This window comes from Scyliorhinus canicula, chromosome 16, assembly GCF_902713615.1.
Source record: "Scyliorhinus canicula chromosome 16, sScyCan1.1, whole genome shotgun sequence".
Classification (NCBI taxonomy): Eukaryota; Metazoa; Chordata; class Chondrichthyes; order Carcharhiniformes; family Scyliorhinidae; genus Scyliorhinus; species Scyliorhinus canicula.
In genome coordinates this window covers 6,752,134-6,774,163 of record NC_052161.1, presented here as the reverse complement: position 1 = coordinate 6,774,163, position 22,030 = coordinate 6,752,134, and the positions used below count along the sequence as shown (strand labels likewise).

Below are 22,030 nucleotides of genomic sequence, written 5' to 3'. Positions count from 1 at the left end.
ACCCACTCCTCACAGAGAACTCCGACCTCCTGGAAATGGCGCAGGTTCTGAGTGAGATTGCGATGCCTTCCCTGACGGAGAGCCACGAGGTAGAAACCGAGGAGCAGGCTGACCCCTTGGCTGAGAGGAGCGAGCGACATGCCTTGGTCCTGTCCACGGTTCCCCAGGACAGCCTGGAGCTTCAGATGCCCCAGGAGGTGATACTGGAGCTAGCCAATGGCATCAAGATGTACGGAAAGGACCTCGCTACCATCACCGAACTCCTACACCCAACCCAGGTACTGTGGGCACGCGGGGTGGCGGGAGAATTGTGACTTGGAAAAGTAATATGCTGCCCGGTCGGCAAGACCGTCCTGATATTGAGGCACTGGGACTGCAACTTGATTTTATATAGTGTGTTTAATAGTGAAAACATTCTAATTAATTATCACAGAGACATAATCAGACAAAACAATAGAATCTTGGGCGGACACAGTGTAGAGCAGGGGTGGGCAAACTTTTCCGTGCAAGGGCCACATTCAAAAATTCACAATTCACAAAGGGCCGCATAGTATATTAAGTAAAATAATTACTTCACCCGGTTATGATTCTGGGCGCCTCATATAGAACATAGAACAGTACAGCACAGAACCGGCCCTTCGGCCCTCGACGTTGTGCCGAGCAATGATCACCCTACTCAAGTCAATGTATCCACCCTATACCAGTAAGTAACCCAACAGCCCGCCTCCATTAACCTTAAAAAAAAATAAAAAATTTTAAAAATAAAAATTTTTTTTTTTTTTTTTTTTTAATGACTTGGCGGGCCGCAAAAATACCTTTGGCGGGCCGCATGCGGCCCGCGGGCCGTAGTTTGCCCACCCCTGGTGTAGAGGGAGGTTTACTCTGAATCTAACCCCGTGCTGTACCTGTCCTGGGAGTGTTTGATGGGGACAGTGTAGAGGGAGCTTTACTCTGTATCTAACCCCGTGCTGTACCTGTCCAGGGAGTGTTTGATGGGGACAGTGTAGAGGGAGCTTTACTCTGTATCTAACCCCGTGCTGTACCTGTCCTGGGAATGTCTGATGGGGACAGTGTAGAGGGAGCTTTACTCTCTATCTAACCCCGTGCTGTACCTGTCCTGGGAATGTTTGATGGGGACAGTGTAGAGGGAGCTTTACTCTCTATCTAACCCCGTGCTGTACCTGTCCTGGGAGTGTTTGATGGGGACAGTGTAGAGGGAGCTTTACTCTGTATCTAACCCCGTGCTGTACCTGTCCTGGGAGTGTTTGATGGGGACAGTGTAGATGGAGCTTTACTCTGTATCTAACCCCGTGATGTACCTGTCCTGAGAGTGTTTGATGGGGACAGTGTAGAGGGAGCTTTACTCTCTATCTAACCCCGTGCTGTACCTGTCCTGGGAGTGTTTGATGGGGACAGTGTAGAGGGAGCTTTACTCTGTATCTAACCCAGTGCTGTACCTGTCCTGGGAGTGTTTGATGGGGACAGTGCAGAGGGAGCTTTACTCTGTATCTAACCCAGTGCTGTACCTGTCCTGGGCGTGTTTGATGGGGACAGTGCAGAGGGAGCTTTACTCTGTATCTAACCCCATGCTGTACCTGTCCAGGGAGTGTTTGATGGGGACAGTGTAGAGGGAGCTTTACTCTGTATCTAACCCTGTGCTGTACCTGTCCTGGGAGTGTTTGATGGGGACAGTGTAGAGGGAGCTTTACTCTGTATCTAACCCCGTGCTGTACCTGTCTTGGGAGTGTTTGATGGGGACAGTGTAGAGGGAGCTTTACTCTGTATCTAACCCCGTGCTGTACCTGTCCTGGGAGTGTTTGATGGGGACAGTGCAGAGGGAGATTTTGGTTTGTTTCTAAGCTTTGCCTTAATTGGGATGTGCTGGCTCAAGCTCGGGAAGTAACATTCCAACGTTCTGAGCACCCAACAAAAATGTCAATTTCCAATCGCAAGTGTTAATTTATGTTGGGCCTGTGACCTTTCACCTCCCAGGTGTTGCTCCAAACGGGTCCTCGGAAGTTCACCTTGGCTGCGTCTGACGCTGTGATCTCGGCTGGGTCTTTGGTCTTCACCGTAACCCAGGAAACAGGCCAAGAAGAGCCATCGGCGAGTCAAGAAGGTAACTGTTCCGTGTCACCGTCACTGCCGTTACCCGTGAAATGAATAGTTCTGAAACGTGTTTCTTTACGCAGCTCCAGAGGTGGAAACAGAAGAGAAATTATACAAGTGCTACCTCTGCAGTTTGACCTTTAATCGCCGTGGCAACTATGTCAGACATAAGAAGATACATATGGTTAACACCAAAGTAAGTAGAATGGATTTTATTGTACATCTCCTCCAGAATACCTACTTCCTGCTCCATAACAGTACCGTGCCCCCCCCCCCCTCCCCCCCAGCCTTTGTTGCTACAGTGGCCCAGCCAGTCACTCACTCACATTCAAGATGGGGGCTCAACACCACCGGCTGTGGATAGACAATGAACACTGGTCTTGAAGCGAGAAGAATGAGACGGGATCTCATAGAAACATAGAAAATCCTGATGGGACTGGACAGGCTAGATGCGGGAAGAATGTTCCCGATGTTGGGGACATCCAGAACTAGGGGTCACAGCCTCAGAATAAGGGGAAAGCCATTCAGGACTGAGCTGAACATAGAACAGTACAGCACAGAACAGGCCCTTCGGCCCTCGATGTTGTGCCGAGCATTGTCCGAAACCAAGATCAAGCTATCCCACTCCCTGTCATTCTGGTGTGCTGCATGTGCCCATCCAATAACCGCTTGAAAGTTCCTAAAGTGTCCGACTCCACTATCACAGCAGGCAGTCCATTCCACACCCTAACCACTCTCCTACCTCGGACATCCCTCCTATATCTCCCACCCTGAACCCTATAGTTATGCCCCCTTGTAACAGCTACATCCACCCGAGGAAATAGTCTCTGAACGTCCACTCTATCTATCCCCCTCATCATCTTATACACCTCTATTAAGAAAAGCCCTAGCTCCCTCAACCTTAAGGAAGAACTTCTTCTCTCAGAGAGTTGTGAACTCTTGGAATTCTCTCCCACAGAAAGCTGTTGAGGCCGGTACATAGAATTTACAGTGCAGAAGGAGGCCATTCGGCCCGTTGAGTCTGCACCGGCTCTTGGAAAGAGCACCCGACAAAAGCTCACACCTCCACCCTATCCCCACAACCCAGTAACCCCACCCAACACTAAGGGCAATTTTGGACACTAAGGGGCAATTTATCATGGCCAATCCACCTAACCTGCACATCTTTGGACTGTGGGAGGAAACCCACGCACACACAGGGAGAACGTGCAGACTCCACACAGACAGTGACCCAAGCCGGGAATCGAACCTGGGACCCTGGAGCTGTGAACCAACTGTGCTAACCACTGTGCTACCATGCCGCTCAGTTCGTTGGATATATTCAAGAGGGAGCTGGACGTGGCCCTCGGGACTAAAGGTGATCAAGGGGTATGGAGAGAAAGCGGGAGTGGGATACTGAATTTGCATCATCAGCCATGATCATATTGAATGGTGGTGCAGACTGGAAGGGCTGAATGGTCTAATCCTGCACCTATGTTCTATTTTCCTATGTTTCCCTGCTGGTGAGTGAATCAAGGAAAAGTAACTGGGCCCCACAGACCTGCAAAGTCCCAGCTATACTCCTAGATTGTGTGATGTTGGCTGATTGCAGGCAGGACAGTGATGAAGGTGTACGGTTGGCTTCACAGTGGGTTAGCAAGGGAGAATTCAGCCAAGGTCCTAGAAAAGATCCCATGGCCCGATTTGAAAGAAGGGAATCTGAGTTCTGTATAAGGTGCTGTGTTACATCCTGAGGCCCAGAAAGGTGTAAAATCTTTCAGTAAAGAACGCCGGTTAAAAAAAGTTGAAGTGAAAATTTTGTTTTCTGAATGAGGACAGAGATTTTAATAGGGATGATAATTCTGCAATTTCTGCTTCTCAGGGTGAGGACTGGGTCCTTCATTTCATTATTTCACAGCATGTGGGCATCACTGGCTGTTCCAGCATTTATTGCCCATCGCTAATTGCCCTTGAGAAGGTGGTGGTGAGCTGCCTTCTTGAACCGCTGCAGTCCCTGTGGTGTAGGTACACCCACTGTGCTGTTAGGGAGGGAGTTCCAGGATTTTGACCCAGTGACAGTGAAGGAACGGCGATATATTTCCCAGTCAAGGGCAGCACGGTGGCCAAGTGGTTAGCACAACCGCCTCACAGCGCTGAGGTCCCAGGTTCGATCCCGGCTCTGGGTCACTGTCTGTGTGGAGTTTGCACATTCTCCCCGTGTCTGCGTGGGTTTCGCCCCCACAACCCAAAAATGTGCAGAGTAGGTTGATTGGCCACGCTAAATTGCCCCTTAATTGGAAAAAAATAATTGGGTAATCTAAATTTATTAAAAAAAAAATTTTAAAAAATATTTCCCAGTCAGGATGGTGACTGGTTTGAAGGGGAGATTCCCAGGTATCGGCAACCCTTGTCCTTCTAGGGTAGCAGAGGTCGAGGTTTAAAAAAAAAAAATTTAGAGTACCCAATTAATTATTTTCCAATTAAGGGGCAATTTAGCGTGGCCAATCCACCTACCCTGCACATCTTTGGGTTGTGGGGGCGAAACCCACACAAACACGGGGAGAATGTGCTAACTCCACACGGACAGTGACCCAGAGCCGGGATCGAACCTGTGACCTCGGCGCCGTGAGGCAGCAGTGCTAACGACTGCGCCACCGTGCTGCCTGAGGTCACAGATTTGGGAGGTGCTGTCAAAGGTGCCTTGGTGAATTCTTGCAGTGAAACTTGTAGATGGTGCAACTTCAGCCACTGTACATCGCTGGTGGATGGAGTGGATAATGAAGGTGGTTGGAGTGCCAATCAAGCAGATCACTTTGTCCAGGGTGCTGTTTGTACGCCTACATTTTTAATGAAGTTTTACAACTCTTGAAGCAAAGTTAAAACAAACACAAGGTAGAAAAAGACAGTGCAATTGGGGGTCCAGAGAGGGGAACCCAAAGAGACAGGGAAAAAGGAGTTTTAGTTCAGTTGGAGAACAGGCAGAATAGTAAAAGGGACAGATAGCAAGTCCCGAACTAAAGGACAACATTCCAAAACTAGGGATTGGGACAGGAAGGTCCCAAGGTGACAGCTACGTCCAGGAACAAGAACAGGATTATGGAGCAGGTCCTGTTTAGTGAAGTTGAGAGTGAGGAGCAGAGGAAGACTTCCCAAGTTTAAAATGAGAAAGCTGCAGGAAGCAAACTTTGAGCAAAATAGGCCTGTGAGAAGCGAGAGGTCCACGGAGACAGCCAGAGGTCTGTAACCCCTCATTATGGAACTGTGAAGCAGTGGGTGTTCTGTTGGCACAGCTCAATACCCGAGAGCTTGAATACACGTGTTGCTCCAGGGGAGAGGAACATCAGAAGGAGAGTCTGAAACCCTGGGAGTGGATCCTTGTTGAAGATGGCCAAATGAAATCGTAGTCTGGGAGGACATTCCAAGACGGGTTCTTCGAGAGTAGATATAGGAAACCAAGTTAAAAGACAGAGTTCCAGTCAGACCAGTTTGCTCACATCGGTGGAATCGATGAGAAATCACAGCATCTATTTGGGTGGCATCAGTCACTTAGTTTGAGGGTGTGGTGTGTCTGACCACAGGTCGCCTGTTGGTTTACTGGACCGTGCACTTACTGTGAATATGAGAGTATAAAGTAGATTTTGGAACTTGTGTTATCCTTGGGAATCTATATGTATCAGTAAAGGTATTGTTGTGGGTGAAGGAGTAATGTAATAGAGTTTACGTTGTTTAATAAATGTTTTATTCTTTTGTTAAAAGTTAATCAGAGGACTCTTTGACTCCGTTCAGTAACCGCCCTCCACACTTCTAAGCAAAAAATAATAGTTAGGATCTATAAGGCCTGCTCCCAGGTAGTAATTCCCACTGAGATTGTAACATAAAGTGCTCGACAACTATTGTGGTCATTGTGAAAATGTTTGTAAACACTGTCAGGCATTGGCGAAGACACCAGGGGAAACTCTGTTTCAGTTCATGCCATGAAATCCTTTAAGCCAACCTTCCGATAGACAAGCCCATCTCTGACTGTGCAACACCCCCTCAGCACGCACTGCAAATATCAGCCTGGAGTTTTGTGTTTTGAGTCCCTGGACTTTATCACTTGACCGACTGACCCGGGAGTGAGAGTGGCTCCCAACCCAGCCACAGCTGAGATGGTCCTGGGAAAGGGAGATTTGATCGGAGATCCTGCTCCTAGTCAGAGTGACTGCAGGGTGTGGGTCGGTTCTTGTAGCAAGTGTGAGTCCACACATTGATGATCAACACGGAAAGCTTCACCTTAATCCCGCCGCTGTGTATATTCTGATGGTTTTTAATCGGTCAAGGTAGCGATTGAAGATTGTGGAAATACTACCTGCCGTTTTGTGTTTCCTTAGTGCAAGGGATTGAAGTTAACCGAAGGTTCTTTGCTTGTGGATTGTTAGATATCCTGATGCGGCCACTGCTAATACTCTTTCCTCTCCTCCCCCCTTTTCCCTGTTACAGGAAGATACCAGGTATAAGTGCCCGCACTGTGAACGCCACTTCATCCAGCACTGTGACCTGAGGAGACATGTTCAGATTCACACAGGCACACAGCCCCACAAGTGCGACGTGTGTGGCAAGGGTTTCCTCAGAGCCAGGTATGGCGACAATTTGAAGTTACTGTTCGACTGGGAGAGGCCTCACCCAGCCACCAGCTATCTCTCTCTGCCAACTCTGGTACAATTCACTGGTTTGAGATTCACGTTTTGTTCCATACTTTCAGTGATCTGGTGGTTCACAAGAGATTTCACACCAAAGATCGTCCATTCCAATGCAGCCACTGCCAGAAATCCTTCTTCCAGTCGGGTGAGTGCATCACAGGGTTCTCCCGAACCCCTCGATTAGGTTCCAGTCTGTAACTCACTCCCGGGTATCTGTTATTCTCTATATAAACTATCCCAAACCCCTCGATTAGATTCCAGTCTGTAACTCACTCCCAAGTATCTGTTATTCTATATATAAACCACCCCAAACCCCTCGATTAGATTCCAGTCTGTAACTCATTCCCGGGTATCTGTTATTCTATATATAAACCACCCAAAACCCTCGATTAGATTCCAGTCTGTAACTAACTCCCGGGTATCTGTATTGACCATCACTCCCTAATTGATCTCCGTTTGTAGGTAGGAACGTAAGTTGTGAAGAGGACATAAGGAGGCCACAAAGGGACATAGATAGGTGAATTGAATGGGCAACGATCTGGCAAATAGAGTATAATGTGGGAAATTGTGAAATTGTGCAGAAAGAATAAAAAAGCTTATCTATATGGTGAGAGATTACAGAGCCCTGAAATGCGAGGGATCTGGGTGTCCTCGTGCATGAATCGCAAATAGGTTAAAAATAAGGGGTCGCCCATTTCAGACCGATAAGGGGAAATATTCTCCCAGGTGGTCATGAGTCTTTAGAACTCTCTTCCAGGGGCAGCACAGTGGTTAGCACAGTTGCGTCACAGCTCCAGGGTCCCAGGATCAAGTCTCGACTTGGGTCACTGTCTGCGGATCTGCACGTTCTCCCTGTGTGTGCGTGGCTTTCCTCCGGTTTCCTCCCACAAGTCCAAAGATGTGCAGGCTAGGTGGATTGGCTATGATAAATTGTCCCTTGGTGTCCAAAAAGGTTGGGTGGGGTTATTGGGTTATGGGGATAGGGTGGAGTTGTGGGCTTGGGTAGGGTGCCCTTTCCAAGGGCCGGTGCCGACTCGATGGGCCGAATGGCCTCCTCCTGCACTGTAAATTCTATGATTGATTCTTCCTCAACAGGCAGTGGAAGCAGAAACTTTGAATATTTTTAAGGAAGAGCTGGATAGATTTTTGCTAATCGAGGCAGTGAAAGGTTATCACTGGATAGATTGAAATGTGGAATTGAAGTTACAACCGGTTCAGCCATGATCTTATTGAATGGCGGAGGAGGCTTGGGGGCCATATTCACGTGATTTGTATGTCCACCTCATTGCCTGTCCATCTGTTTATCAGACTGTGAATTCTTTCAATACTTCACAGTGTTCTCCACGGGCAGAGCAATAAGATACGGAAATAACAGGAGCTCAGCATGATTTATCAGTTTAGGAACAAAAGCTGCCCTGTCGCCTCACACATTACAGATGGTACATTAGTATAGTCCAGAGCAGAATATAGTTATGTAAACGTAAAGAATGCCTGTCATTTTAAAGAGCCGTGTGCCTTTTTTCAGCCTTGACTTTGAACAATGTATCACATGTGGGTGCTGTAAACATCAGCGTGATATGAAATAAAATGTGCCGACACAGCTCCTGACCACTGCTGCAAGTTTCAGGCATGAGGACTCCACGTGGGTCAGGATTTGTGTGATTGCGATTCCCCCTGGGATTGAATAGCCCACTAATGATTGGCGGCATTGAATGATTCATCTAGTATATGCCATGTGACAGCCTTGAAATCCCAGCACTGTGGAGCAGAATAATTGGAACAAGCTGTTCCAGGACAACTACAACACTGGCATCTACCCAGCTATGTGGAAAAATTGCCTCGGAATGTCCTGTACACAGAAAGCAGGACAAATCCAACCCAGCCAATTACTGCCCCATCAGTATAGTACTCTTGATCATCTGTAAAGTGATAGAAGGGTTCATCAATAGTGTTATTAAATGGCACTTAGTCAGCAATAAATTGCTCACGGACCCTCAGTTTGGGTTCCGCCAGGGTCACTCAGCTCATTACAGCCTTGGTTCAAACATGGACAAAACGGGCAGCACGGTAGCACAAGTGGATAGCACTGTGGCTTCACATCGCCAGGGTCCCTGGTTCGATTCCTCCCTGGGTCACTGTCTGTGCGGAGTCTGCACGTTCTCCCTGTGTCTGCATGGGTTTCCTCCAGGTGCTCCGGTTTCCTCCCACAGTCCAAAGGCGTGCAGGTTAGGTGGATTGGCCGTGATAAATTGCCCTTAGTGACCAAAAAGGTTAGGAGGGGTTATTGGGTTACGGGGATAGGGTGGAAGTGAGGGCTTAAGTGGGTCGGTGCAGATTCGATGGGCCGAATGGCTTCCTTCTGCACTGTATGTTCTGTGTTCTATGTTCTAAAAGTTCTCACCTCCTGACTCCCCAAAGCCTGTCCACCATCTACAAGGCACAAGTTCAGGAGTGTGATGGAATACTCTCCACTTGCCTGGATGAGCGCAGCTCCAACAACACTCAAGAAGCTCAACACCATCCAGGACAAAGCAGTGTACTTGCTTGGTGCCCCTTCCACAAACATTCACTCCCTCCACCCCCAGTGCACAGTGGCAGCCGTGTGTGCCATCTACAAGATGCACTGCAAGAACTAAGGCTCCTTAGACAGCACCTTCCAACCACACGACCGCTGCCACTTATAAGAGCAGCAGATGCATGGGAACACCACCACCACCTGGAATTTCTACTCTAAGCCTCACCCCATCCTGACTTGGAAATATAATGCTGTTATTTTACTGTCGCTGGATCAAAACCCTGGAATGCCCTCCCTGACAGCACTGTGGGTGTACCTACACCACATGGACTGCAGCGGTTCAAGAAGGCAGCTCACCACCACCTTCAAGGACAATTCGAGATAGACAATAAACGCTGCCTTGTCAGCGATGTTGACATCTCGTGAATGAATGAATGAAAACAAACCCACAAGACTGATTCCCATTCCCTTCAATCCAGCCTGGTGCCAGGGTGCGTCTCACTGCTGGGGAAACTGATTACATTTATATTGCCTCCTGGCAATTGGCTTTCAAAGGTGGGGGTTGGGGGGACGGGACGGGGGGGGGGGGGGGGGGGGGGCTGGAGTGAGGTGTCTCTCCAGTACCCCGGCCAGCATCACTCCACTACTGATAAAGGTGACTTAAAAAAAAAATTTTTTAGATTACCAATTTATTTTTATATTTTTTTTCCATTTAAGGGGCAGTTTAGCATGGCCAATCATGCCTGCACATCTTTTTGGGTAGGGTTGTGGGGACGAAACCCACACAAACACGGGGAGAATGTGCAAACTGCACACGAACTGTGATCCAGAGCCGGGATCGAACCTGGGACCTCGGCACCATAAGAACTAGGAGCAGGAGTCGGCCATCTGGCCCCTCGAGCCTGCTCCGCCATTCAATGAGATCATGGCTGATCTTTTGTGGACTCAGCTCCACTTTCCGGCCCGAACACCATAACCCTTAATCCCTTTATTCTTCAAAAAACTATCTATCTTTATCTTGAAAACATTTAATGAAGGAGCCTCAACTGCTTCACTGGACAAGGAATTGCATAGATTCACAACCCTTTGGGTGAAGAGGTTTCTCCTAAACTCAGTCCTAAATCTACTTTCCCTTATTTTGAGGCTATGCCCCCTAGTTCTGCTTTCACCCGCCAGTGGAAACAACCTGCCCGCATCTATCCTATCTATTCCCTTCATAATTTTATGTATTTCTATAAGATACTTTCTATAAGTTACTGTGAAAAGCCCCTAGTCGCCACATTTTGGCTTTTCACAGTAACTTCATTTGAAGCCTACTTGTGACGATAAGTGATTTCATTTCAAAATCTCCCCGCATCCTTCTAAATTCCAACGAGTACAGTCCCAGTCTACTCAACCTCTCCTCGTAATCCAACCCCCTCAACTCTGAGATTAACCTAGTGAATCTCCTCTGCACACCCTCCAGCGCCAGTACGTCCTTTCTCAGTGCTAACCGCTGCACCACTGCACCTGGTAAAGGTGCCCTGTCCATTCCCCTTGTCTCTTTCTGCAATGCAAGTTGTCACAGAAAAAGTGCCACTACATAGGGACAATAACTGAAGATTAAAATAATTTTTGGTTTCTTGTCAGCTAGGAGGAGCTTTCATTTTTATTAGCACCCGTCATGGAAACAGGAAGACCAAAATGTTTCACAGCCAATGAAGTACTTTCGAAGTATCACCATGTGAGGAAGACGGCAGCCAATCTGTGCACAGCAAGCTCCCAAACACAGCATTGTGATAATGAGCATGCCACACGTGTTTTAATGAGATTGGCTGAGGGATCACCGTTAACCTGGGTACGATAAGATGCTTTATACATCCAAGATTGATCATTCCTTCTTTCCTGAAAGATGGTTCACTGCCAATTTTGGCGGGGAAGGGAGTTACCAAATTTGAGACCAGGCTGGGAACGAAAAAACTCAATGAGATGCCCTGCCCTGAGATTCCTCAATCCTGCTGCCAGGGCAGTGCATCGGATTGGCAGGCCTGGCTCTGAGAAAAATTAGAATCTTACAGGACCATTTAGCCCACCTTTGGGTCCAATCCGGTCTCACTCGCCAGCTTGTTCCTTCTCTAAAACCCGGTGAGTTCATCCTCTCCAAGTACTCGTCCAATTGGCTCCTGAAAGTCCAGGTAGAATCTAATTCTCCCAACCTTTCAGGCTGCGCATTCCTGATCTTTACAGCTACCCGTGTGGAATAAACACTCTCTTCAGGGCTGTAATCCTCCTTGTGTGGGTGACTGTGTCCTGTGGGGGTGGTGAACATGTGTGACTGGTTGAGGAGCCAGCTGGAAAGTAAACAAGCCTGTGGCAAGCGATGGAAAGTTGAGAATTTGCGTTATGAGATGTGCTCTATTTCTTACACTGGCAGTGACCTGTACCGTTCTGCGTATTCCTTCCTTTGCACCGGGATGCTTGCTAATCTGACAAGGATTATGAATCCAATTAATTCTTCATGCAACGCTGACAATGTTTCAGGGTTACGCTCATGAGCTGACATTCTTGCTTCCTCCCCCCTCCACCTTTTCTCTGCCTTCCCCCCCAGTGGTGTTGACTATTCTCTGCCAGCACTGACCACACACTGCCAGGATGCATTCTGCTGTGATACAGTGCCATCGGTGCCAATGTTATTATTTTTGGGTACAATGCAAGGTGACACTTGGCTCATTGAGGGCTGGCCAGCCGGGCTTTTCTGGAGTACAGAGACACAAGCTCAGGCCACAGGCTTCTGGCTCTGGTAGGTTGGCTAGTGGCTGTACGGTTGGCGTCAGTTGCCTTGGGTAAGGGAGAAGAAACTGAATTGATCATGGCTCTACCTCTGTCTCACCAATTCCTGACCATTGAAGGAAAGTGTGTGTGAGAGCATCATAGAATTTACAGTGCAGAAGGAGGCCATTCGGCCCGTCAAGTCTGCATCAGCCCTTGGAAAGGGCACCCTACCTAAGCCCACATCTCCACTTTACCCCAGTAACCCCACCCAAACTTTCTTTTGGACACTAAGGGCAATTTAGCATGGCCAATCCACCTAACCGGCACATCTTTGGACTATGGGAGGAAACGGGAGCGCCCGGAGGAAACCCACGCATTGACAGCATGTGCGTGTGTGCACACAGTTGTGTGCACGCCATGAGTATTTGTGTACAGCTGTGAGTGAGGATATCACAGGCAGGTTCATTCTGTTCTCAACCATACAGACTCAACACACTCCGTCTAGCCGCCTAGCTCACAAATACAGAATAGCCACTTGGGTAAGGGTATATCAGACAATTGCCATTACTTTCAGGATGGCACCCCAACAGGTTGCGGGGTGGGTGATGCAGGGTCGGTAGTAGGAAGAAAGAAGGCAGTGACTGGGAGTTAAACGCGTGAGCAGGCTGTGTAGAATTTCTTTACAAGGCATGTTATATTCTGCAGGAGACCTGCGCCGTCATGTGAGAAATGTCCACATCACCAATGCCCGAATGTTGAGCTGTGGTCACTGCAGGAAGAAGTACAGCAAGGAGGCAACGCTCCTGCATCACATCCAGACCATACATCAGGACGTGCTGCTACAGACCCTGGAGGAACAGGGGCAACACAGCAGGTATATCATAGAGATACAAGAGAAGTAAAGTCCACCTATTCCAGCAAACGTCATCTCCAGTTCACCCAGGGCTGAGTCTGTGGTCACTTTGCAAAACGTAGAACAGTGGATTTGACCCACAGCGGGTTAGTGCGTTGGGAATGGAATGCTTTTCGTCATTTGGCATCAAGCGTTCTGCCATCAGATGTAACAGAGGAAGACAGAGTGAAATTGCTCTATAACAGCCCCATCAATTTCTCGCAAGTTAACCAGCACTGTGTTTTCCAACACTGGCCATTCTGCAAACTCTTGAGAAACTTTTTAATTTAGTGTTAGTCAATGTTGACCAGGACAACCTCCTCTAGGAGGCTGTTCAAACTCATTACAGACACAATGCTTACAACCAGCAGCAAGACAGATTTGTCTCCTATCACATCTACATAAGGGGCTGGTTTAGCTCACTGGGCTAAATCGCTGGCTTTTAAAGCAGACCAAGCAGGCCAGCAGCACGGTTCGATTCCCGTACCAGCCTCCCCGGACAGGCCCGGAATATGGCGACTAGGGGCTTTTCACGGTAACTTCATTGAAGCCTACTCGTGACAATAAGCAATTTTCATTTTCATTTTTCATCTGACCTGGGTTTAAACTCCCAGATGCAAACTAGGTTTGTGTCTAGCCCCCTGGCATTTGCTGCTCAATATTTTTCTGTTGCCCCATGGGCGCCTGTTGATGCAGCCAATTTATGTACAACAAGCTCCCAGAAACAAAACCTCTGATCATGACCAGATAATCTGTTTTCAGTGATATTGAGGGATGCCGAGAATAACATAGCTGTCCCTCAAAATTACAGCCATGGGATCTTTTACGGACATCTTAAAATAATTGGGCAGTTCTTCCATCGGGCAGGAGATACAAAAGTCTGAGAACACGCACGAACAGACTCAAAAACAGCTTCTTCCCCGCTGTTACCAGACTCCTAAACGACCCTCTTATGGACTGACCTCATTAACACTACACCCTGTATGCTTCATCCGATGCCGGTGTTATGTAGTTATATTGTGTACCTTGTGTTGCCCTATTATGTATTTTCTTTTATTTCCTTTTCTTTTCATGTACTTAATTATCTGTCGAGCTGCTCGCAGAAAAATACTTTTCACTGAACCGTGGTACACCTGACAATAAACACAATCTAATCCAATAAATTTTCAAAACAAAAAACGAAACACTTCTCATTATTGAACACAACTCTATAAAATACATATATTACATTTTAAACATACAAACATAAACATCAGTAGAGTCCATTGCAGTCTTTCTTTTTCACCTTTGAATGTTTCAATCTTCTCGCACTTCACAGTTGTGATAAAGCCTCGGCAATCCCGTTTTCTCATCCTGCTACATGTATAAGTTTTAAAGTAAACAGTCGTAATAATAAACTCCATCTGAACAGTCTTGCATTTCGATCCTTAAACTTTTCCAAAAACTTTAATGGATTATGGTCTGTATATACAATTGTCTCCAATGAATTGTTAGCAATGTACATGTCAAAATGTTGTAACGCCAATACCAAACTCCGTATAATTCTCAATGGTTGAATATTTCTTTTGATGAATATCTAGTTTCTGAGAAAAATAACTTTTCGATTCTTTTGTCATCTTCCTGCAACAGTGCAGCACCAACACCCACATCAATTGCCAACTAAAAGGTCGTGGCATAATTAGGTGTCATCAACACTGGTGCAGTGGGTAACACCGTTTTCAGACTATCAAATGCCTCCTGACATTCTGATGTCCCATGAAATTTTTTTCAGAAGTTAAGTCAGTGGAGCAACCATGCTGTTGAAATTTGGCAATAAGTTCCGGTAGAAATCACTCATGCCCAGAAATCTCAGAACTATTCTCTCCTCGGTGATGGTATTGGAAACTCTCCAGTAGTTTTTGTCTCCACATTCCGTGGGTCCATCTGACCATGTCCAATTGTATGGCCGAAGAATGTAACTTGAGCTTTCGCAAATTCAATTTTAGCCATGTTTACCACCAATCTAGCCTCCTGTAATAGATCGAAAATTCCTTTAAATGTTCCAATGCTCCTTCCATGTTTCACTGAACACCACCAAATCGTCAATGTGCACGGCACAATTGTTTAATCCAGAAATAACCTTGTTGGTTAACCTTTGGAATGTTGTTGATGCATTCTTCATTTCAAATAGCATAACCTTAAACTGATACAGATGTAGCGTCACAAAAGCTGAAACGTCCTTTACCCCGTCTGATAAAGGTACTTGCCAATATCCTTTAAGTCAAGTTTGGTAATGAAATTCGCTTGTCCCACCTTTACAACACAGTCTTCCAAACGAGGAATAGGATATGAATCTGACTTCGTAACTGCGTTGACTTTTCTATAGTCCACACAAAATCATTGTGTTCCATCCGGTTGTGGTACTATCACAATAGGTGAGCTCTAATCGCTGCAACTCAGTTTGATTATTATCATTCTTAAGCATGCTGTCAACCTCCTTTTGTACCTGTCCTACCTTTAGTGGATTGAGCCTGTATGAATGTTGTTTAATTGGAATAGCATTTCCTACATCTACGTCATGCATGATTACTTTTGTGTTTTTCAGTGTATTCCCATATACAGCCCTATGTGACTGTAATAATTCTTTTAGATCATTTTGATTTTCCTCCAGAAGGTATCTCAATAATTTATCCCAATTTTTTATTACTTGCTCATTGTCCAATCTAATTTGAGGAACATGAAATTCACAATCATTTGGATTTATCTCTTCACCCTGAGTTAAGACAAACACCTCTTTGGTCTTTATCAAAATACTTTTTCAGCATATTAACGTGACACACTGAGTTTTCCTTCTGTCTGCTGTTAATCAAATAATGCACCTCAATTTCCAATTTGATACGGTCCACTAATTCTTGCTTTTAATGGTTCACCTACCATTGGTAACAATACTAATACTTTCAGATGCAACTGTTTTATTTCTAAATCTTCCTGCTGTAATTCAACCAATATTCTTGATCTAAAGATATCCACTTCATCCACCGTCTGCTCTTGTTCTTTATCAACCATCTGATCAAACATGGTCTCTGATAACTGAACCTCAGCCTCCCTATCGGTTCTCCTCAAGTTCTCTTCCCCCTGCCTCAACCTGTGGCTTTGTAATCTTGTCACCACAGTCAGGAAACACCCTAGGATATGCTTCTTGCAACACCTCAGTTATTTGACTTTCCACTGGCTTTTCAACCACGGTAGGCTGCACTCCCACATGTGATCCAGCTGTATCATTACCCAGGATAGATTGTACCTCTGAAAAGGGTAATTATTCTATTACACCCACCAGCACTTCACCACTTTTCATCGGACTCTCTAACCTTACCGTACATGGTGCCACATTACTGCTCTCACCACTAATTTCACATGTTACCACCTTTTCTGGCAATACTTCCAAACTACATATCTCCTTATCTCTCACCATTAAAGATTGACTTGTTCTTGTATCCGTTAAGATCTTAATCTCCTTACCTAGTCGACCTGCTACACACAAATAAACCTTCCTCTCACAAATAAAATTCCTTAAAAGATCTGGTACCTGCTTATCCACTAACAAAGAACAAAGAAAAGTACAGCACAGGAACAGGCCCTTCGGCCTTCCAAGCCTGCACCAATCATGCTGCCCGTCCAAACTAAAATCTTCTACACTTCCGGGGTCCGTATCCCTCTATTCCCATCCTATTCATGTATTTGTCAAGATGCCCCTTAAACGTCACTATCGTCCCTGCTTCCACCACCTCCTCCGGCAGCGAGTTCCAGGCACCCACTACCCTCTGTGTAAAAAAACTTACCTCGTACATTTCCTCTAAACCTTGCCCCTCGCACCTTAAACCTATGCCCCCTAGTAACCTCTGAACAGGCTGTACACTCTGTTAAACCTCTTCCTCTGAGGCAATGGTTTTTCTTCCCACTTTAATAAATCCCCCTGACTTATCTTGTTTCACAGAGTCTGTTTCCCGAGTACTTTTCTTAATCCACCCAACACTGCAACTTCACGTGCCCAACTTTATTACGAAGAAAACACTTACGTTTTTGAATCTCTCTTCCACTATCGTAGGCGTCTTTTTTAATCTGAGGCAAACTCTCTTTAACAACATCACCAACTAAACTGCCTTTTCCTTGGCTGCCTGTGAACTTCTCATTTCCCCAGTTTCTGCCCTTCACAGATTGAAATTGATGTCGCAAACTAGACTTTGCTTTGTGAATCAATTCAAATTCATCTGCCTTTTCTGCTGCCTGTCAAGCAGTTTCAACTCTTCCACATGGGTTCTCACTACTGTGGGAAGTGAATCTTTAAATTCCTCCAAAATAGTCATTTCCCCAACAGCGCCATGTGTTTGGTCTTTTTTTAATGCTCTTATCAACCTGTCAAAATTATTTTGTTGAATTATTTCGAATTCTATATATTTCTGACCTGGTTCTTTCCTTAGATTTCTAAACTTTTGTCTGCGGGCTTCTGGCACTAGTTCATATGCACTTAATATGTTTTTTCTCACCTCCTCGGATAGTGATGCAAACACTTCACTAGCTCTACCTACATTTTTTGTTTGAATTAGCACTACCCACGTGGTCTTTGGCCAATTCAATTGTTTAGCCACTTTATCAAATGAGATTTAAAAAAGGCTTCCACGTCTTTCTCATCAAATCTTGGCAATGCTTGACTATATTTAAACATATCCCTCCTCAGCTTTTGACAAGGAAGTGTTTCTCCTTCCTCTAGGCCTTCCTCAGCGTAAGCCTTTAACTCCAACATTTTCCACTGGTGTTCTCTTTGCAGTTTCAGTTTCTGAATTTCAAATGCACTCCTTTCCCACCCAGCAATGACATCATCTCACCAAGCTGAAAACTAATTAACTCCCCAGGGAATCTCCTTAATCAAAACAGAACTGCATTACTCCAAGCTTTTCCGGTGGTTAATTACGCCTCAACTTCCTAAAATCTTTGTTGTCTTTCAAACCAAAGTTATTTCAAAAACACGACTGCGGCAGTCAAACACACTCTAACCTAGGCTTTGAACCCTTACTTCATCAAATGTTTATAATACAATATACCGATAGTTCTACATTCATCACGCCATGATCTTCTGACTCCAAGACTGCTACCCACTGAGTCATGGCTCGCATCCTAAAAAGTAGAAAAGGAAAACGTTTTTATTTGGACCGATGTTTATGTAAAGTCAGCCCACACGTGAAGATTATCATAGAATTTACAGTGCAGAAGGAGGCCATTCGGCCCATCGAGTCTGCACCGGCTCTTGGAAAGAGCACCCTACCCGAGGTCAACACCTCCACCCTATCACCATAACCCAGTAACCCCACCCAACACTAAGGGCAATTGTGGACACTGAGGGCAATTGATCATGGCCAATCCACCTAATCTGCACATCTTTGGACTGTGGGAGGAAACCGGAACACCCGTAGGAAACCCACGCAGACACGGGGAGGATGTGCAGACTCCGCACAGACAGTGACCCAAGCCGGAATCGAACCTGGGACCCTGGAGCTGTGAAGCAACTGTGCTATACACAATGCTACCGTGCTGTCCAGCTAATACAGCTACTGTTCAGCTAAAAAAGAGTTTACAGCTAATACAGTTTGTGTATCTATCTTTCTCTTTTCACTAGTGAGACTGGAAGCATGGCTGAAGATGAAGGCTCCCTAAACACTTATGGGTCAGAGGACATGGAAGCGGATTCTGTAAATTCAGGTACAGGAAATGATTATGGGGTGTTTCTGACATGCTGACCTGGGTGGGTGGATACAATACTAGGGCGGGGGGGGCAGGAATGGTTACCTAAATGGGCAAAGATATTCCTGGCTTGAACCTTTATAAAACAAAAAGGAAGTGCTAAATTTGTCCTGATCCGTGGATTGCGAGAGGTTCAGCTATTGGACAATATGGAATAGAAACCGATGTCACTCACTTTCTTTGTCTCTCCCCTTCTGATCATGCTGAATGTCTGTAAGAACGCTGGCATATTGTCCACTCCTTTGACCCAGGCGAGTCCAGAATACTGTCCTAGTTTGCATCGCTCAGTCTTAATGCACTATTGCTTCTGGTCCTTGGTTAAGTGACCAGCCATGAGTAGGGATGCTATCCAGAAAGAGGTTGCTGAGTGAGGGCGAATTTACCCCCCTCCATGCCATGCCTTGCTTGTTCAGGCTATTATAGTGCCCCTAATCCCTGGCTCACCACAGCACGAATTGGACACTGTGACTCTTTCCACTCTAGATGGGATAAAATAACTTGCATTAATATCCTCAGCCGAAGATTTTGTTCACGGGAGGTGGGTATCACTGGCTAGGCCAGCCAGCATTTGTTTCCCATCCCTCATTTCCTCGAGGGGCCCTGCAGAGTCAACTTCTTGAACTGTTGCAGTCCAGGTGGTGCAGGTACACCCACAGTGCTGTTAGGGAGGGAGTTCCAGGGTTCTGACCCAGTGACGGAGAAGGAATGGTGATATATTTCCACGTCAGCGGGTGTGTTGGAGCTGCACTCATCTACGTAGATATTCCATCACATTCCTGACTTCCTCTTTGTAAAATGGTGGGGGGAGTTAGGAGTAGGAGATGAGTTACTCACCGCAGAATTCTCAGCCTCTGACCTGCTCACTTGAAGTATGGTAACTGTTGCTAAGAAGGGATGGTAACCCTGTAGATCAGGAACAGACCACAGGGGAGGGAAATCAGTCCCAAATGTGAGAGTAATATGGTTGTGCGGGCTGGTGTGAGATCTAATGTTATTTAACATCTCTTGTTCCACAGCATTGCCAGTTGAGTCAGAAAGGGGTGAAGAAATTGCATTGGCAGAGGTAATCGCCACAGAGTGTGGCAACGAGACCCATCCATCCCTCCCAGGTCAGCTCCTAGAACCCGTGGTCACAGACAGCACAAGGGAACAAAGCCGGGCTTTCCTTGGCTGCAGTGCGACAGTGCCCAGCTTTGTGCTAATAGACATGGAAATCACAGGAAGCACCGAGGGAAACAGCATGCCCCCCAGGCAGGGGGAGCGACGTGAATTATTCAGCAGTGAAATGACCCATCCAGCAGGACATCTTGCAGTTGGCTGATTTTGGTGCAGACGGTGTGCCTGCCCCTGTAACTCATGAGCAAATACCACACAATGTGACTCAACATCAATCCTCCAATAATCTGATGTTCATGCCTGCAGCCACTGTGAAGGACATAGACAGGTTTATTTTGACAAAGCAAAGCCTGTCCCTACAGTACAGTAATTGTGCCATTAGGAGCGAAAGAGGTGGCCAGACTGTTTCTTTGCACAATTCAGCTGTGTCTAACCAATTCATCAGGAAGCAACTTCTATTCGGTCATGGAGTTCTCCCTGACGTGTGCTCTATATTTAACTTAAACGTCACAATCTTTGATTCTATTACCCTCACTTTGAATTAGTAGTTTTGATTGACTTTATTGTACTATCATGCTTGAGCCAGATCTCTCCTTTTCAGGTTAAGATATAGGAACAGAATTAGGCCATTCAGCCAAATCGAATCTGCTCTGCCAATCGATCATAAAAATAATAATCGCTTATTGTCACAAGTTGGCTTCAATGCAGTTACTGTGAAAAGCCCCTAGTCGCCACATTCCGCGCGGCTGATGTGTTTCTTATCCCCATTCTCCTGCCTTCTCCCAAAAGATTTGAATTCAGTTGGGCTTCCACTCCCCATATGACATTGTGACCTCAGAATGTCCCTTCACAATCAATTGATGCGTTTGCTATTGTTACGAAGCAGCCAATTTGGTCCCAATAAATTCTCACCAACATCAATTAGATAATGATATTGAGATAATAAAAGCAACTGGTGGCTGGTGCACATCCAAAGTGCCTGAGAAACACAGCAGGTCTGGCAGCATCTGTGAAGTAACAGAGTTCTTGTTTTGAGTCCAATATGATTGGGTGGCACGGTAGTATAGTTGCTTCACAGCTCCAGGATCCCAGGTTTGATTCCCGGCTTGGGTCACTGTGCGGAGTCTGCACGTTCTCCCCGTGTCTGCGAGGGTTTCTTCCGGGTGCTCCAGTTTGCTCCCACAGTCCTGAAAGACGTGCTGTTAGGTGAATTGGACATTCTGAATTCTCCCTCTGTGTACCCGAACAGGTGCCGGAATGTGGCGACGAGGGATTGTCACAGCGACTTCATTGCAGTGTTAATGTAAAACTACTTGTGACAATAAGTATATACTGTGGAAGGTCTGAAGAGGAGTCAGGACTCAACATTAACCACGTTATTCTCGCCACAGATTTTACTGGACCTGCTGAGGTTTTCCAGGACTTTGTTTTTATAAATGATCAGAAAGTTATGTTGGAGGGATAAATAATAGCTGGAATATTATTACCACGGTATCTTTTACATCCACTGAAGGGGGAAGATATTGGCCTTGGTCTGATGTCTCATCAGAAACTGAACACCTCGGACAGTATTGCATTTGACTACAAGCCTGGATTATGTGTTCGCGTCTCTTAGCCTTCTGATTCGGAGAGTAGATACCGAACCACAGGCGACACTTCAATTTGAAATACAGGCTTGGCTGGAGATATTCACTCTGGTGAGTTTACCTGCCGGTGAACAAGTCGAACTTCTTCATCCTCCATCCACTGCCTAACGAAAACGATAACCACACTTTTGTGTTCTGTGAAATGTTTATTAGATATTGGGAGTGGAAAATATTCCGCAATTTGAAGCTGCCAGCACTGATCTGCAGAAAGTACTAAACCTTTCTCCCTGCCTCAGCAACCCCTCAGAACACTGGGCTGTAAAGTGAGACACTATGCAAAGTCGGGGATACAAGTTGCAGCATTTTGATTAGACCCCTTTCAGTGGTGTTTATTTTACAGGGCACAGGTATGATAATCCCTGTGGCAGCTGACAAAATGAGTAAAACTGGGTTTGTTGGTGCACCACTCCTCCAGAGACACACAAACTGAGGAGTAGATGAGGCTTCGCTGCAGAATATCCAAGTAATTTCATTCTTTATATAAAATGGCATCTCCTCAGCATCGCATCAGCTATCAAGGTGACATGGGATAACGTTAGACGAGGAGCAAGTTAACCATTTGCAGTAA

The 22,030-nt window shown here is 46.1% G+C and overlaps 1 protein-coding gene across 1 annotated transcript in view; it reads left to right on the top strand.

Annotated features, from left to right (window-relative positions):
• The window catches only part of LOC119950568 (zinc finger protein 436-like), a 30,361-nt gene extending 9,442 nt beyond the window's left edge, over nucleotides 1–20,919 (top strand). The window contains exons 3-10 of the mRNA XM_038773089.1: nucleotides 16–278; nucleotides 1,993–2,119; nucleotides 2,193–2,305; nucleotides 6,568–6,704; nucleotides 6,830–6,912; nucleotides 12,739–12,907; nucleotides 18,576–18,658; nucleotides 19,717–20,919. Coding sequence (XP_038629017.1) covers nucleotides 16–278; nucleotides 1,993–2,119; nucleotides 2,193–2,305; nucleotides 6,568–6,704; nucleotides 6,830–6,912; nucleotides 12,739–12,907; nucleotides 18,576–18,658; nucleotides 19,717–20,021 — 1,280 coding nt within the window. The 3' untranslated portion in view covers nucleotides 20,022–20,919. The remainder of the gene's footprint in view (nucleotides 1–15; nucleotides 279–1,992; nucleotides 2,120–2,192; nucleotides 2,306–6,567; nucleotides 6,705–6,829; nucleotides 6,913–12,738; nucleotides 12,908–18,575; nucleotides 18,659–19,716) is intronic.
• The last annotated feature ends 1,111 nt before the right edge of the window (nucleotides 20,920–22,030 follow it).